Consider the following 17928-nt stretch of genomic DNA (forward strand, 5'->3'; position numbering starts at 1 on the left):
TGGGTAAACAGGCAAAAGTTGAGAGGCTCTGTTGTCATTTGGCAGTCGTTATTACCAAATTATATTCTCTCCCTTTTAAAATATGACAGTGATTTTGTCTTTCACAGCTAGAGGAGATTTCTTATTTCCAGCTGTTCAGATGTTCCACTCCATTTTGTCCCCAAACACTTGGTTATGAGGGAAGCCCTCTCCTTAGTTTCATGTGACTCAGTATAGGAGAGGTTGATGTGCTGAGGTTCTCTAATTTGGATGTTTACAGAGAGGAAAGTGAGAGGCTTGGGTTATTCAACGAGTGCCCTATGTTTAGGGCTTCCTTAGTATGCATTGCCCTTTTCCATTCCCAGGGATATAATCTCTCTTGTCAAGAAGTTGATAGTAAGGTGGGCTAAGGCAAAACTTTTCTCTTGACCTATGGATAGAAAATAAGTCATTGTAAGAGAAGAAATGGAAAAGGGACACCTAGAAGGGTGAGTAACCCATTTTTTCCTTGTCTATAAGTCAAATGAATTTGAATATTGAATACATGTGTGCTTGAAATATTGGTGGAATCAGTGTTCTCTAATTATGAAGAATGATTCCTAATGGCCTTTCTAAGTTGAGTGAACACGTACTTGATTCTGTAAACAAAATAAGGGATACGTCTTGAATATGCTTTTTTGCCATGTCCAGTGAAACTTCTCTGGGTTCTTGCATTTGTTCTCTAGATCCCCCCCCCCCCCCTCTCTCTCTCTTTTTTCTCTCTCTCTCACTGAACAACGGGCTGTGCCATAATGATGCCGTTCACATATTTTAAATCCCCGAAGGCTTGCTTCATTTACTTCTCAAGGATTTGGCAATATTTTGAACTTCTGTGATTTTGCTTTTGTGGTTCTATTATTTAGGAGATGCCAAAATTGGCAATAACAATGTCAGCTCTTTAAAGAATGATGACTTCACCATGAGGGGTTTACGACGTGATGGGAATGCGGATGATATCTGGACTGCCTCACAAAATTCAAAATCGTGTGGGAAAAGCATTTCCATAGAAACTGCCAATTTAAGAGAATATGCTAGATATGTACTGAGGACGATCTGTCAACAGGTATTTTTCAGATTTAATTTGCCTTTAACTTTGAATATATAATTGTTCTTGGGAGAGAAATGCTCAGTGTTATTGGAAACTTGCATATGGGGGGATCCTTTCTGCTAACTTTATTTGGAAATCAAATTTGTTGAAAAGTTGCAATAATATTGAAGAACTCTAGGATATATGCTCTTTATGCAGATTCACCAGTTTTTTACATTTTGTCACATTGCTTTATGATTCTATTTGTGTGTGAATGTGGATGCATATACTTTTTAATTTTTTGCTGAAGCTTTTGAGAGTAGATGGCATGCATTATTAATCTTTACTTTTTAATTCTTTAGTGTTTACTTATTAAATAATCAAATGCAGTATGGTTATGTTAAAAAAATCAAGAAATTGGGGAACCCTGGGTGGCTCAGTGGTTTAGCACCTGCCTTTGGCCCAGGGCGTGATCCTGGAGTCCCAGGATTGAGTCCCATGTCAGGCTCCCTGCATGGAGCCTGCTTCTCCCTCTGCCTGTGTCTCTGCCTGCCTCTCTCATTCTCTCTCTCTCTCTCTCTATCTCTATCTCTCATCAATAAATAAAAACCTTTAAGAAATATCAAGACATTTACTGTGGTACAGTAATTTTTTCTCACCTACAGGCCATATTCAGTTTTGTCAGTTGTCCCAATAATGTTGAATTTGTCTGAAATTTCCCTTAGATTAGCTTCAGATTACACATTCTTGGCCAAGATGCTACAGAACTAATACTGTGTTCTTATAGGGCAGTCATGCCTAAAGACACATGGTGTCCATTTGTACCTCACTGGCACCGATCATTTTGATCAAGGTGCCTCCATTGTATGGTTTCAAGATTGCACTGAAATAGTTACCATTTTTATTCCTTGCAATCAGTAAATAGTCTTCGGGGAGACATTTTGAGATAATGCAGATATCCTGCTCCTCATCAAACTCCACCACCCATATGGCATTCATTTTGATTCTTGTCTAAATTAATCTTTATATGAGGGTTCCAAAATGGGGATTGTTTTTGCCCCCAACTCCTTTAGAGTTAATGATTTGCATTCTATTCTAAGAAAAGCCTACCCTTATTTTTTCCCCCTTATTCTTAGTTATTTGTTTTCCATATGGATTATAATATACTGTCCTTAGTTATTTTCATGTTCAAATTATCTCAGACTTGTCCAGTGGGAACCTTGTCACCTGGCTTTTAAGTTGTTTTGACATGTGCGCCCCCCCCCCGCCCCGCCCATAGTTTTGTAGTTTCTTTCTTCCTAACCTACCTGTACTTTCCCTATTCCAAATCTGGAATTACTCATTCCTCCAAGGAATTCTGGTTCTAGTTAGTAGAGGATGGTACTTCGACACCAAGATGTGGGCATTATGGTGCTCAGTACCGTAGAGTTAGGAAAAAAATATATCTATATACATATAAGTGTGTGTGTGTGTGTATTCATGAGTTCATACTGATATGTCCACTTCTAATAACTCTACTTAGTTCTTCTTTGCATTCTCCCCTTCCTTATTAATAATGTCTTCCACAGCAAGAACTCTGGCTCCCAGTAACATCAACCATTTACTCATTTACTTAATTCTGCACTATACCTGAAATAGTTTTCAGAATTGCTACATTTATACCATTAGGAAAAAATGACAAAGAGTTGAAGATTTGCTTATAGTTCTTTTTTTCCCTAAAGGTTTACAGTATTGTGTTAAAAAGGTTTTTGAGCTTTCTCCTATAAAATGGATGTTATTCATTTGAAATAGAATTGGTTTCATTTGTTTCTGTTTGCATTCAGTTTAGATCCCCCTTTTCCTCCTCCTCACCTCAGCTCTGCTTTAGACTAGCATGTTTCTACAAGTCAACTGCACATAAAGGTGTACTCAGAGATGTGTCCTCTGTCCCTTGTCTTTTCCATCCTGTGTTTTATCTGCCTTTGGTGATCAGTTTTATTACTTTTGGATTTATCTTCCTTTTTTCCTTTTAGTTTCTCTTTTCTTATAAAAGAAAGAAAACATGCCATACCATACAGGCTGTTTTCCATTTTGATGGAGACATTATGTTAACAGGGTCATGTTTTTATTAGAGCATACTGTAATCATAGTAAAAGTTCACTAAATAGTCATATAGATAATGAGAGGCAGTGTGCATTGGTTTCCAACCAGTATCATCAAGGGTCAAACAATTTTAATGCCTGAAAAATATTACTGATGTATGAGTCCCACCGTCAGATATGTATTTCATGGGGCCTGGGCATTTGATTTTTAGCAAGCTCCCCAGATGACTTTAGTAGATACTCAGCATTGGGCTACTGCTGTTTAAGAAACGGGCCTCTTCTGAAACAGTTCTGGGTTCAAACTGGGCTCTGTTGATGATTTCTTCCTTCTACAGTACACATGTTTGCCTTTGAAACAATGATAAAGAAAGGGTGATGGGGTTTAAATTGGTAGAAATTTTGGTATACTCCTTGACCCAGCAATTAATTGTACTTTTATGAAATTATCCTAAGAAATTTATTGTATAGAAAGTAGATGTGCACACATTTATAATAAGAGCATTTATAATAATATAAAAAATGAAGACAGTTTTCTAAATATTTTACTCTGTTCTTTCTATTCAGTGGAATATTATATGTGTGACATGAAAACAAAGACCTCTTATAACAAAGAATCATTACCATTATACAACAATATTTTCTTTACTATCTTTAGCTTTCTTTTCTTTCCCTTTTTGGCATACTGGCTTTCCAAACGTTTTTAAACCACTTTGTATTTTTAGCAAACCAAAATACCAGAAATTTTGTTTTTCAGACTTTTCCCACCTACTTTTCTCATGTAATTGTTTTTTAATTGGAAGATTTTTGTCTGCTTTATATTCCATTGTACACCATGATTTAGTGCACAACACGGGTCACCTATAGAAAGTCTCTGCCTGTCAATCTAACTGCCGATTTTTTTCTTTAGGAATGGGTAGGAGAGCATTGCTTAAAAGAACCGGAAAGATTATGCACAGACAAAGAGCTTATATTGGACCCTGTGCTTTCAAATATGCAAGCACAGAAATTACTGCAGCTTATCTGTTATCCTCATGGTATAAAAGAATGTACGGAGGGCGACAACCTGCAAAGACAGCATATTAAGCGTATTCTTCAGGTGAGTGATTAGAGTCTGAAGATTCTGTTCCTGTCATGGAACACTTTTTTTTTTTTTTTTTTACCCCCTCTGTGCTAATTAAGTCTTGACTTCAATTCTGACTTTTATTCTCCTAATTTTCTTTTCTGTGTAATTGCTGCATTCATTGATAGGTAAATATAGATACTGCAAATGCTACACTAACGTAGTATAAATGTAGATGTTTTAAGTCTATTATATTTAGATGAGACTTAAGCTTTCTGGAGGGATAGTCTTAAATGTATTATTCAAAAAGTACTGAAGTTATTTTGGAATGGGATTGATTAGATACATAGGTTTTGAGAGAAGAAATCCTTGTATTATTTCCAGTGCCTGGCTGAGTAAGTGCATTATTTTATTTTATTTATATATTTAAAAAATATTTATTATTTTGAGAGAGAGCGAGAATGACCGAGTGAGCAATTGAGAGAGAAAACAGAAGCAGAGGAAGGGGTAATGGGAGAGGGAGAAGCAAGCTCCCCACTGAGTAGAGAGCCCAACATAGGACTCAATCCCAGGACCCCTAGGATCATGACCTGAGCTGAAGGCAGACACTTAACCAACTGAGCCACACAGGCACGATAGATGTGCATCATTTTAATGTGTTTTTGTTTTTACTTTTTTTACATCTACAATAAATGTATGTGATAGACCTGGAAGCCTTTTTGATCTCTACAAATTCCTTTAATCTGCACGATTATTCTCTTCTTTCTTGAGAGAGGGAATACTGCAAGGATTTAATATATTTATTAAAGACCCATTAAGTATCCTTAATGTGAATTCTTTCCATTTCCCCAGAACCTTGAGCAGTGGACACTAAGGCAGTCCTGGCTAGAACTCCAGTTAATGATCAAACAGTGCTTGAAGGACCCTGTGAGTATATATTGGAAGCATGTGTTATGTATGCAAAATTTTGTGAACTGCATGATCACGTTGATGTTTGAAGATGAAGTAAAACGTATGCATGCTAGTTTTCTTATGTGTAACTCCAGGGCTCTGGTTCAGTGGCTGAAATGAACAACTTACTGGACAATATTGCCAAGGCAACAATAGAGGTATTCCAGCAATCTGCTGACTTGAACAATAATTCTTCTAATTCTGGAATGGGCCTCTTCAACCCAAATGGCATTGGAAGTACTGATACAAGTAGCACGAGGCAGAATGGAATAAAGACATTTCTAAGGTATTTTTTTTCCTGCAGTTTGATTGTGTTGTCATTACTTTTTCACATGTAATGGCATATTTTTATTTGCACGATGCAGTTAATTTTTCATAAAGCTGCAGCGATGTGGAATTACTTGTGTCAGCTACCATTATTTAACAATATATTAAAGGGCATGATGACGAATAATATCTCAGTGTTTACCACATCCACCCTCCTCGGAACCACATATGACACACAGAAGGGATTAATTTCTTTATTGTCTCTTTATGGCTACTCTGTTCCTTAGAATTCAGTATATAGGAGACACTTTTCCTGCCATCTTTGTTAATTGGCAGTGTTGCACAAGTAATAATCATGTTAGGCAGAGTGATTTATATTTTGTCATTTGGGTATAAAGTATAACTAGTGAATTTTGAAACCTTAAAAATTTGTTATTAATATGCTTATTAAGCATAGTCGGGAAATTTCATATCTTAACTGTGACAGTAAAGTGTGTTGCTTGTACAAAAGGAGTGTTGCCAATCAGAGAGCTAGAATCATCAAAAAACACTTGCATAGTCTTAAAAAGTTTAGTTATGTTATTCCCTCATAACCCCACATTTTATTTCTTTCCATAGCAAGAGTGGAAAAGTATGTTCAACTCTTTGGTATTTGGGAAGAGGAAAGATAGTAGAGAGATAAAGGGGAAATTTTAGGGTACCTGGTGCTCCTTATGCATGAAAATTTTGCCCTGGAGTTTCTGTAATAACTGTGAGAGTAGAGAAAAAGGACACCGCCTTGGGTCTGACACCTATTTCTGATTTTAGTTCCTCTGAACGCAGGGGTGTGTGGCTGGTGGCCCCCCTCATTGCCAGGCTGCCGACCTCTGTGCAAGGAAGAGTACTGAAAGCTGCCGGAGAGGAGCTGGAAAAGGGGCAGCACTTGGGCTCCTCTTCCAAAAAGGAAAGAGACAGACAAAAACAGAAAAGGTACGGCTGCAAGGTGTGTCTCTGTGTGAGGGGCTAAGGAATGATGGAGAACAAGGGGCATCTTGCAGATATACATGGTCACGGTACCCAGACTACACTGAAACTATGGTTTTAAGTGGAAATGACAAGATTCTGTTTAGGTGGAGCTCTGTTCCTAAAATGCTCCAGGTTCTAATACTTAGTACGCCAGTTTTCAGTTTTGCCTGTGTACCCGAATCACCGCTGAGCCATTTAAATACTGACTTCTTAGCCCCGCTGCCGAACTGTTGAATCAGATCTGGAGATCCATTTAGTTCCTGTATTCTACATTTAATTACTTTTCATTGTTTTAATTATTTATGTTTAAATTACATAGAATCATTTATAATTCTTTTTGAGCCCTAAGATAGTAATATTTGAAACATTTAGGCTATTCTAGACTGAATACTAAAATGTATAAGCCACTGAGTTTAATCTTTTCTTCCTTTATTTGAGGCCCTAGAAAAGATTTCAAATAATTAAACTTGCAAACTGACTCTGTTACTGAGAAAGAATAAAGCTGCGTTCTAATGTGGAAAAATGAATTTGGCACCTCAGGAGTGAAAGGGAATAATGATTTCTTCCATTAAAAAACAAACAAACAAACCCAAATCTGAACATGTATTCTTCTTACCCCTAATTAATAATATTTTAGTAGCTACCATTTATTGAGTGCTTATAAAATACCAGTGTGTGAAACTCATCGTATACATACATGAACTTTTCAGTTCTCACAGGAATCATATGTGGTGGGTACACTCTCCTTCTACCCTTCTCCAGATGAAGAAAGGGAGGCAATTGAAAAGCTAATTTCTCAAGGACACACAGCTAGGAAGTTGTAAAACAAGTTTTTAAACCCAGGTGGTCAGGGCACCTGGGTGGCTCAGTGGTTGAGCGGCTGCCTTAGGCTCAGGTGGTGATCCCAGGGTCCTGGAATCCAGTCCTGCATCAGGTTCCCTGTTTCTCCCTCTGCCTGTGTCTCTGCCTCTGTCTCTCTCTCTCTCTGTGTGTCTCGCATGAATAAATAAATAAAATATTAAAAAAAAAAAAAAAACACCCAGGCTCCTAAGACTGTGCTCTTTAACTGAACTGCATTTTGGTAAAGAGCTAGTTTTGCATGTATTCTGTTTGTTAAGACCTGTTGTTTGGCGTCACCGTTGTGTCAGTCAACCCACCAGATGACTTAATTTTAATTCTGAAAGTTAATTTGCTAATGGATGGTTGTGTGCACATTGCCTCCCTTCCCACGGGCGGGGGGCGGGGGGGGCACAGATGGTATTGCAGAGCTTAAAGATGACTCCTCTCAAATCAGTCTCTCTCAGCTCTGCTGGTAGAGGCTGAAGCACATTAAAATATTTGGGTCTCAATCTCCTTTAAGATTTTTTTTTTTGCCGGGTCACCTGGGTGGGTCAGCAGTTGAGCGTCTGCCTTTGGCCCAGGGCATGATCCTGGAGACCCAGGATGGAGTCCTACATCGAGCTTCTTGCGTGGAGCCTGCTTCTGCCTCTGCCTGTGTCTCTGCCTCTCTCTGTGTGTCTCTCATGAATAAATAAATAAAATCTAAAAAAATAATAATAATTTTTTTCCAGCTTAGCACTTCATTTGTCAGTATGATCTGTTCTCTGATAATTGAAGAAATATTCATACAATGACAATTTAAAATAGATTTTTTTTTTTAAATTCAAATGCCTTAAAAACATCTTAAGACGAGACTATGGGATATGGTTGATCACTCACAAGCTCACTGCTTTTGGATCCTTAGATCCAAAGGTGCTGATCTTAGTTCTCTCAGTGCCCACCCCTGCACTCCCCCAGCATGCTCCTACAGTATGAATCTATGCCAGTTTGGGACTGTCTTCAAGAGCAAGAGAGCATATTAAATTATTCAGAAGCATCACAGTGGTTTTTAATCTTAATAGTAGAGTTATGATTTAACTTTTCAAATAGGCTTTGGCTATTTACTACTCTTTTCCCTTTTCTAGAAGTAAAATAAATAAGACCCAGTAACCCAAGGGCAAGAGATCTATGTTGCACAGGAAGTAATCCATCCTCTCTAACTAGATCTGCTGTTACTACTTCCTTCGTAGTATGTCTCTTTTGAGTCAACAACCTTTCCTCTCGCTGGTCCTTACCTGCCTTAAGGGACAAGATGAACAACGGGAAGGCCTCCTAACATCTCTTCAGAATCAAGTTAATCAGGTAAAGTATACTAGAATATTAAGCCAGGCAAGTATTTTTCTAATGGCATTAATTTGTTTTCCTTTCAAATACTGTGCTTAAGAAGACAACATATTTTGCTTAGATGTCAGGAGACACAGTCCATGTACTGTGGCAGTCAGGGACCTCTACCTGGCAGTCATTCTAGTCCCCACAAGATGCATAATTTTGTAATAGTAATTATGCATTGGATAAATATCTCTGTCCCATAAATGTATAACATTTTGTACATTGCATACAAGTTTGACAAATCTGCTCCTCTCCTGACCCTGGCTCTTGGGAGAGATCCCGGAGCCATGCGTGCTGTAGGCATGGCAGTAAGACCAGAGGCACTTCTCTCCAGGTTCTCCAGCTCGGCCGCCACCAATCCGGAGGGTCTTGGCTTGAGCTTTCTTGACTCAGAAACTCAGTTTTATTTTCCTGCCAGAGCCAGACCATCGCCAGTCAAGTGTAAAGTATTTATTTCAAAATCAGAAGGCATATCAATTAGTTTACAAAGAATTTGAATTTAGGCTTTCCACCAACCACAGTTCTCCTGGTCACTCTTTTGGGGCATTTGCATTTAGTGTATTTCAAAGAAGCCAGATGCTGACACTAGAAATTGGTAAGTGTGGAATTGAGTAAAGAAAAGGTAGCTTGGTCATATGGGATGTTTTATCCTGCTTCTGAGCTAAATGCAGCCCTCCTGGGCCCTCTGTTTCTATGACATCGTGTCTTTCTCACAAATGATGCCAGATGAATGTGAACAACGATATTGGACTCTTTTGGTCTTCTCGCATCTCCCGCCTTTTGAATATGAGAGATCTGTTCTTTGCACAGCAGCCAAAATGATCCTTCTAAAATGTCGATTACGTATACCTCTGGCCCTCAAGATACTACCATGTTTCTTACTATACCTAGAATAAAAATTCAGTCTGGGCTGATCGAGGCCTGCGTGACTCGGCCTCGGCTCCCATTTCTGCCTCATTTCCTACCAATCATGCCTTGCTCACTCCACTCTTCACACTGACCCCATGCTATTCTTTTTCTTTTTCTTTTTCTTTTTCTTTTTCTTTTTCTTTTTCTTTTTCTTTTTCTTTTTCTTTTTCTTTTTCTTTTTCTTTTCTTTTTCTTTTTTTTCTTTTTCCTTTTCCTTTTCCTTTTCCCTTTTCCCTTTTCCCTTTTCTTATTTTAGCAAGTGAGCATGATTGAAGAGAGGGGCAGAGGGATGCAGAGAGGGGGGGAGAGAAGTGGGCACCTCACTGAGCATGGAGCTGAAGGCGGGGCTTGGTCCCTGGTCCCTGAGATCACAAAACAGGAGGCAGATGCCTGACCAACTGAGCCACCCAGGCACCCTGTCATCCTTTGAATTTGCCAAGCTGATTCTCATTGCAGCCCCTTTGCCTCCTTTCTTCTCTTTAGGTGGAAGGCTTTCCTTCAGATATTAACAGGGTCGCTCCCTCACTTGATCCTGTCTGTGCTCAGGCGTCACCTCCTCATGGAGGCCCTCCCTACTCCCTCTCCAAAAATGGGACCACGGTCATTTTGCATCCCCCCCTTGCCCTGTTACATCTGACCTGTTGTTATTTGTCCTGTTACTGGAATGAAAGCTCTGATGCAGCTTTGTGTTCACTGTCTGGCACCCTCTAGTCAGACTTGGGAGAAGACTCTAACTTGATGAGATTTGAGAAATACTCTCCTCTCACCATGCAGCATACTTAAGGTTCATCTTTTTGGCAGAGTTACTTCCACATATGACTCATTTTACCTCTTAAGATGATTTGTCAGTAGTTTACCATATTCTCAGAGCATGGCAGTCAGGGGAGGACTTTGCTCTTAGCATCTAATTCTAGGGTGTTGCCGACTTGTGGTTTGCTTTTCTTAAGCAAACCTTCCCCTATTTAACATTATTCTGAATCAGTGAAAGCACTCATTTTGTAAAACAATACACCACTCGACTGATGTCAATCAAAGTTGTCATATTTTTCAAAATAGCACACACTATCTTGATCAAAGAAGACAAGGAGTATGAGATAACAAGCCCCCCCCTTCGCTAAAAGATCAAAATAATACGTTTGCTAGGGTTCATAGACAATCCTTAGAAGTATAACACAGGTCTGAGGTAAAATGTAATTTTGTCTATTCAGTATTTCTAAGACTGATGAAATAACATTTTAAAAGTAATCTTTTTGTTGGTTAATCGTTAATTTCACCTTTTTTTTTTTAAGTAGCAGGATTGTAAGTCAACTCTAGTTTCCCTCCACCTAGAAAGGCAATGAACAGGAAACAGCCAGATTTCTGTCTGTGTGGAAGACAGGGGGAAAGCTAAAATTGCATTTTGTTTTTTAATTTGTTAAACTAAGAAGTTTTGACTGTTAGAAAGTCAACATAACTTTAAGTACAAGAAAAATTCCACTTTAATAGGGAAAATAAGTTTTGGGTTCTTCCATTTGTTTGCTGATTTAGATTTTAAGTAATTGGCGAGAAGAACGATACCAGGATGACATAAAAGCACGACAGATGATGCACGAAGCATTGCAACTTCGCCTAAATTTGGTAAGGGGTATTTCTAGTATTTTCCCTCCATTACACTTACCTAAATATGGACATAACTCCAGCCATCCACCTCTTCTATGCTCATAGTCTTCATTAGAAGGTGAGCCCTTCCACTGTGTGCCCTAACAACTTCCCTCTCTCACGTGTCCGTCCTCTTTACTGCTGACCTTCCTTCTGGCCTGACTTCTAGAGGGCATGAGTATTTAGGGCATTGGTTTGCTCTCTGCACCTTCTGCCCCAGGGACTCTCTCCTTCTTTTCCATTTGTGCTAAGAGTAGGTCTAAGACAGCTACTGCTTTGAGATGAAGTAGCTTTCATTACACTCATTTAAAGACTCATATAAAATGTGCCATAAGTTGAAATTTTGTCAAGCTTTCCATCAGATTGAACATAAAAACAAATTTGACAGGGAGGCTGTACTCACATTTAAAATTTCTCACGTATTGCACATTTCTTCGAATTTTTGTTTTTCCTTGCTGCATAAGCCTCGATGATGGCTACTCTGGAGGAGGGCTTGCCTGATGCTTGGCAGTTGTTTTAACTTAATTCCCACACATAAATGAGTAGATCTGGGGGACAGGTCTCCTGATCCTCAATACTTCGGTGTTACTGGATATTTCCAAGTGTTATTACGAACAACAGGCTTAGATTCGATAGTAATTGAACAACACAGAGTTGTAGATAATCAGCTTACCTGGTTTTGACCTATTCAGGTTTGACTAAAGTTACATCATTATGCAGGGTATTAGGAAACATTAGGAACAAAAGAAAGTTAATTCTCCTATTATTTGATTCATATTGATGTTGTGCCCGCACTCAGGTTCCCTTTCTCCTTCCCCGACCCCCTAGACCCCCACCATTTTTTGAATGACCAAATTCCTGTGCTGAAGGAACCCAAAACAGTGACAGAGAGGTAGCTAGGTAAGAGAGAAGATGTAATAACCCATAAACTAGTGGTGTGTGTGTGTGTGTGTGTGTGTGTGTGTGTGTGTGTGTGTTAAATAATAAAAATTGGCTACATGATTTGATGGGGATGGTATTTTCTTTGTAATCAAGTTTTATTGTATTATTTTTGTGCTAGGTGGGTGGAATGTTTGACACTGTGCAGAGGAGCACCCAATGGACAACAGACTGGGCCCTCCTCCTCCTTCAGATCATTACTTCTGGAACTGTTGACATGCATACTAACAAGTACGTCCTGGTTTCACATTTAGTATGCTGCACACCCGTGTGGTAGGAGCTATGATATACTGACTACAAGTTGTGTCACACATTAGCCTCTTAGTTACCATCAAAAGTTCTATGCCTTATATAAAAATGCTGTTTAGTAAAAAGCATCTTGATCTTGCTTTAAGGTGAAAATAATAATTTTTCTCTCCCCTTAGTGAATTATTCACAACAGTTCTTGACATGCTGGGTGTTTTAATCAATGGAACATTAGCCTCAGACTTATCAAATGCATCCCCAGGGGGATCTGAAGAAAATAAACGTGCATACATGAATTTAGTAAAAAAACTGAAAGTAAGTTTGTGACCTGCTTATATATTATGATCTCAGATAGTTTATTCATTACTCATTTACTGCATTTTATCTTAATTTACTTCATTAAATTAGATGTTATTCATTGCATTCAGCTAATGTTATGTGGTTATTTTGCTACTTGCTTTACCTCAGCTTACTAGTACTCAAAAGTTTATGTGCATATAGCATGAATATGTTTCATAGAAGAATTCACAAAATGTTCAACTTTTTAAAGGAACTTTAGAAATCTATTATCAAATATATAACAAAAATGCCAACATTGGATTTAGGGTAAATCCATGCTTGGATTGGCACCTATAATTGAAAAATAACCATTTGCGTTTGATATTTCTAAATCCAGTTCATTTGACTAACCAATAACATAAGCTTTGAAATAAACTGTCAATAAAATGGTGCAGAAGAAAAAAAAAATCAATATATCTGACAACCTTACCAATAAAATAACCAATGATTACCTTGAAGTCTGACCCTGGATTCGAGAACGTGTTCTGTGCTGCGGCTTCTGCCTTCTGCTGGTAAATCCTACCCTGGATTTTTGTCATTTCAGCACTGCGATACTTGTTGTGTAACAAGGGTCCCATTTATATGTGTTCTATTTTCTACTTAAATAGAAGAAATGAAACATACTCACTACTCTAATTGAAAGCTGCATCATAGACCATTCTCAAGGTTAAAGAACATTCTGACTATAAAAAAGGAAATGTTTCATAGAGAAACTTCCTTCTTGCTAACTTTTGCCTTCGTTGTGATTTCTGTCCTACTTCTCTATGTTTTTTTTTTATTTGTTTGTTTTTTTAGAAAGAACTAGGAGACAAGAGATCAGAAAGTATTGACAAAGTTCGACAGTTGCTACCTTTGCCAAAACAGACATGTGATGTCATCACTTGTGAACCTATGGGTTCCTTGATTGACACAAAGGGAAACAAAATTGCTGGATTCGACTCTATAGATAAAAAACAGGCAAGAGTAAATGTTTGTTTTTCGTATATATTTTCTTATCTTTCTATAGTGTATATGAAACATCTCAATTTTATAGTTTTCTTGGTTTTTTTTAAAGCATATTCTTGTCATTTGAATGCCTTGGTCATTGGCATTATCACATAGATACTCATTTAAAACTTTATGTGAACGCCTGGCTAGCACAGTCGGTAGAGCATGAGACTCTTAAAACTTTACGTGAATTTAAGTGAATTTCTGAAGCCCACTGCAGGAAAACCAAGTAAAAATGTATTAAGGGGCACCAGGGTGGCTCAGTCAGTGAAGTGTCTGCCCTCTGCTCAGGTCATGATCCGGGGGTCCTGGGATGGAGCCCAGCTTCTGGCTCCCTGCTCAGCAGGAAGTACACTTCTCCCTCTCCCCCTGCTTCTCCCACCCCGTGCCGTTCACAAGTGTGTGCATGCTCTCTCTTTCTCTCTCAAATAAATAAATAACATTCTTGAAAATATGTGCTCTATTAATAAAAGAAGGCAAAGACTGGGTCATTTTACTTAAGAGTTGTAAATGATACATATAGATAAGAAAAATTTGATTGATAAAGTCTTCGTGTAGTAAGCTGTTTTGATTAATAAATATGTTTAGGGTGATGGTCCTTAATTTTCTTATCAATTAAGCAATATCTTAACACTTGTTTTATATATAGGATATTAAACAAGGTTCCCTTAAATGTGAGAAGAGTAGTTATTCTTTCAGTGAATGCCGAGCAACCAGAGATGAACGACAGAGCTCCTCTCCCTTAAGCAGAAGTAGATAAACAATTACAGTATGGTGAGATTTGTGTCATAGTACAAAGTGTTAGGGACCCTGAGAAGGAGACATCACACACACTCAGATAAGGAATAAGTAGTCAGAATACAGTCCCCGGGGAAATTGACACTTGAATGATTTTGAGGGATTAAGAGTTAGTTGGGAAGAAGGGAAGAGTGTGATACAGGCCAATGGAAGAGTTTATGCAAAGGTATGAAAGAATGTGGCTCTTAGGAGAAATGCAATACTGCGCTAGTTCAGAGTAACCTGAGTACTTTTACCAGTATGGTTGTCGAGACAGAAAAAGCTAGCATTGTGGGCAGGCTGAGTTTGGTGTGTCATTTGGTTTTTTAGAGACACCTAGAAATCATTTGGATAATATGCACTTTGTACCCAGGAACGAGGTCTAAGCTCAAGAAAGATATTAGGAAACAATTTATACATGGTAAATGAGCCTTGATTTACCATGATCCATCCCTGGGGGAAGAGTTGTGTAGGTAAGAACAGGAGTGTTGTTGTTATCTTATGGAATGCCTATTTTTGGGGTCATTCTGACAAAAAAAATATTTTCTAGTTGGTATGCCAGGGAAAGTACCGAGAGACATCACCAAGTAATCTTAAAAATAAGAAACCTTTATTTTCAGAACAGAGTAATATTTCCTCATCTAAACTCAGTAGAGATACTCTTGAAGTAAAGGACTTTATTTATACTTACTTGTTGGCACAAGTTACTTCTGTAGTAATCTTCTTTATTAAGTGCATGAAAGATTCCTGTACTGAATCAAGTCCAAACATGTTTGGATTGAAGTTAATTTGAGTCCAGTTTAGAACTGACTATAACTTGACTGTGAAGTTTTATCTTAAAAACAAAACAAAACAAAATCAAAAAACAAAACAGATTCCAAGGGGTTATAATTGATTATAATTTAATACAGTTAGATCAACATTGCAGTACTTTTTAGAAAATGCTTTCTCCAAAAATGCTTTCTTTTTTTGGAGAAAACAAGAAGCTCACAATGAAAAATAACATTTTACAGTAAAATATACTGGGCCATCTGGTGTAGCAACTTGAACAGAGTCATCCTGTGGTCTAAGGAACCATGGAACTGAACGTAAAGGTCTGAATTGGAGCTGCAGCTCTCCAGTCATCCAGCTGCGTAACCCCCGATCCATACGTTTACCTGTGTGCTGTGTGCTAGGGCGCTCTAAGCCTCAACACCGGCCAGAGTGTTCTCAGCGTCCATGTCCTAAGCAAGCGTGGCCTCTGAGTCAGGAAGAGATCTGAACGTGAGGTCATGGAGCATTATCTCAACCACAGGGTCTTCAGGTCTCTACAAAGCAGAAGGTGTCCCCGTGGGATCTGTTTGAGGGTCAGAAGAACCCAGCTCCTCTGTCCTGGGCCTGGTTCGGGACTGTCCGAGTGGACCGAAAAGTGATCAAGTACGAGGAGCAGCATCACCTGCTGTTGTATCACACGCACCCCATGCCCAAGCCCCGAAGTTACTACCTCGAGCCACTGCCCCTGCCTCCGGAGGAGGAAGAGGAAGAGCCCACATCTCCTGTCTCTCAGGAACCAGAGAGGAAATCAGCTGAGTTGTCAGATCAGGGAAAAACCGCAACAGACGAGGAGAAGAAAACAAAGGGAAGGAAGCGCAAGACGAAATCAAGCTCTAGAGTTGACGTGAGTATGGAAAGTCGGGAGGTCTTTGGCTCATTAACACCTGGTGGGGGATGGAATCATGCCCACAGTCTGTCCCAAGAATCAGGAAGAGCATTAGAAGCCTTATTGTAGTGGTTGTAATCCTAACAAATCAGTAGAATAGCACATGGACAGTGACTTGTCACAGATGACAGGAATATAGCCTCTGATTTTTTCCTTCTCTAGTTTTCATTGCTTAAATTCTGGGCTTCCCTTGTGAATAATCTTGAATTAATATTTCAGTACCTCATAATTTAAAACTTGAGTTTCTTAGATCCCTAGAATTTTATTGTCTTACATATTATTATTATCTCATGTCTAAAATAGTTATATTTTGAGCAGTTGACATCTGTAGTAAATTAATGTGAGAAATGACTTGCATTTCCCTAGCTAACATTCCATCTAATACATCCGTTAGGATGTTTCTGAGATTTTCATATTTTACCATTCCCTGTTATTCTCCTGTATATGTTGCTTTTTTAACATACTTTCAAACTTTTTATATAAGATAAGCACAATTTTTAAAAAATTTTCATTCCTTGTTTCTCTTTTTTTAATTAAAAAATTTTTTTTTCATGCCTTGTTTCTCTATTAGACTTCCTTACCTTACATTTTCTTGGAAACAACAGAAATCTGTAAGATGATAATTTGGAACTAATTTTATTGCAGGTATAGAAATAATGTGCAAAAGTCTCTACATTTTAATTCACCTCTAAAATACTTGAGAGAGAATTTGAAACATTTTTGTATAAAATCTAAGGGCATTTTTATACAATGGAAGAAATATTCACAATTTAGTATTCAGGTGTCATGTCTAATTATTATTATTTACCTATGTCAGAACCAAAACATGTCTTTTCCTAGGTGATAGCCTGGTGATTCATATTTTTCTAGAAAAGACCACCATCACTTTTGGATGCCACCTGAATGGCCATGCTCTCTTTTCATATAGTCTTTCTACCAATATTCCTTTATATTGAAGACATACTCAATAAGGTCCAGACCGCCACTACATAAAATCTGGACTCTCTGAGCCTATCAGTCCACATGGATAGATATAGAATAGGTTTCTGTTCTTTTCAGATAGAAAAGCTCTAAAACTTCTCATTTCCTGAGTGAATCCCAGTAATGTCCCTTCCTCCCATACTACTTCTGGAGCTGCCCCTTCCTAGAATGGGTTATATTTTAAGCATCCGAGGTTTTGTTTTTTTCTTTATGCTTTAGGGCTAGACTAAGAGAAAGGTGGGGGCTAGCAGGGGAATGGAGACATCTGGTTGTGAACCTTAAAAACTCTGCATCTCATAAGGAAGACACTGCCCAGGCGGGGGGACTGGAGTGCAGGAAGGTGGCGGAAAGTCTATGTCTTTAGGTTGCTGCCTTAAAAATTGGAAATAAAATACTGTGTAGGCCAGCGACTGGTCCTGAAGTATTCTGGGTCTTTCTGGCCTCTTTCTCATCCAGACCCAACATACAGGGAAGGCTTCGTGAGGTGACATAAGATGAAATGATCCCCAGAGACTTGGTTAGCATCTTAAGATGCTCTTTGTGTTGTGGGCAGTGCTCAGTGTTGTGCTCTTTGTTATTTTAAAAACAAACTTCAGAGGTGAGCGTTTTACAGCTTCCCTCTACTGAAGCCAAGTACTTCTTAGGTCAAAGGCTTTTACTCAAATGAGTGTTTTTCAGAGAATATGTTGACACTCTTGCCTTCATCTTCCCCTCTATCAAAACAGCCTTGTATACCGGGATAGGAGTTGGCTTAAGTAATGTGATAAGAAGAATTTGGATTCATTATCTATACAGT

General features: G+C 38.5%; 2 protein-coding genes across 9 annotated transcripts in view; one reads left to right on the top strand and one right to left on the bottom strand.

Annotated features, from left to right (window-relative positions):
• P2RY12 (purinergic receptor P2Y12) overlaps window positions 1–13258 on the bottom strand; it is a 46034-nt gene extending 32776 nt beyond the window's left edge. The window contains exon 1 of one of the 2 annotated variants that reach the window (XM_025436203.3): window positions 13141–13258. The gene's annotated coding sequence lies outside the window, so the exon portion shown is untranslated. The remainder of the gene's footprint in view (window positions 1–13140) is intronic. The other variant, XM_025436204.3, reaches the window with a different exon arrangement.
• MED12L (mediator complex subunit 12L) overlaps window positions 1–17928 on the top strand; it is a 323628-nt gene that overhangs the window by 262485 nt on the left and 43215 nt on the right. For all 7 annotated transcript variants that reach the window (XR_004808722.2, XM_025436195.3, XM_025436196.3 and 4 more), the window contains 11 exons: window positions 882–1081; window positions 4034–4222; window positions 5039–5113; window positions 5233–5423; window positions 6212–6373; window positions 8479–8590; window positions 11054–11143; window positions 12225–12334; window positions 12529–12664; window positions 13484–13645; window positions 15747–16109. Coding sequence is in view for 6 of the 7 variants with exons in the window: in XM_025436195.3 (XP_025291980.1) it covers window positions 882–1081; window positions 4034–4222; window positions 5039–5113; window positions 5233–5423; window positions 6212–6373; window positions 8479–8590; window positions 11054–11143; window positions 12225–12334; window positions 12529–12664; window positions 13484–13645; window positions 15747–16109 (1790 nt within the window). In the remaining variant the exon portion in view is untranslated. The remainder of the gene's footprint in view (window positions 1–881; window positions 1082–4033; window positions 4223–5038; window positions 5114–5232; window positions 5424–6211; window positions 6374–8478; window positions 8591–11053; window positions 11144–12224; window positions 12335–12528; window positions 12665–13483; window positions 13646–15746; window positions 16110–17928) is intronic.

The sequence above is a fragment of the Canis lupus genome, chromosome 23 (genome assembly GCF_003254725.2).
Source record: "Canis lupus dingo isolate Sandy chromosome 23, ASM325472v2, whole genome shotgun sequence".
NCBI lineage: Eukaryota > Metazoa > Chordata > Mammalia > Carnivora > Canidae > Canis > Canis lupus.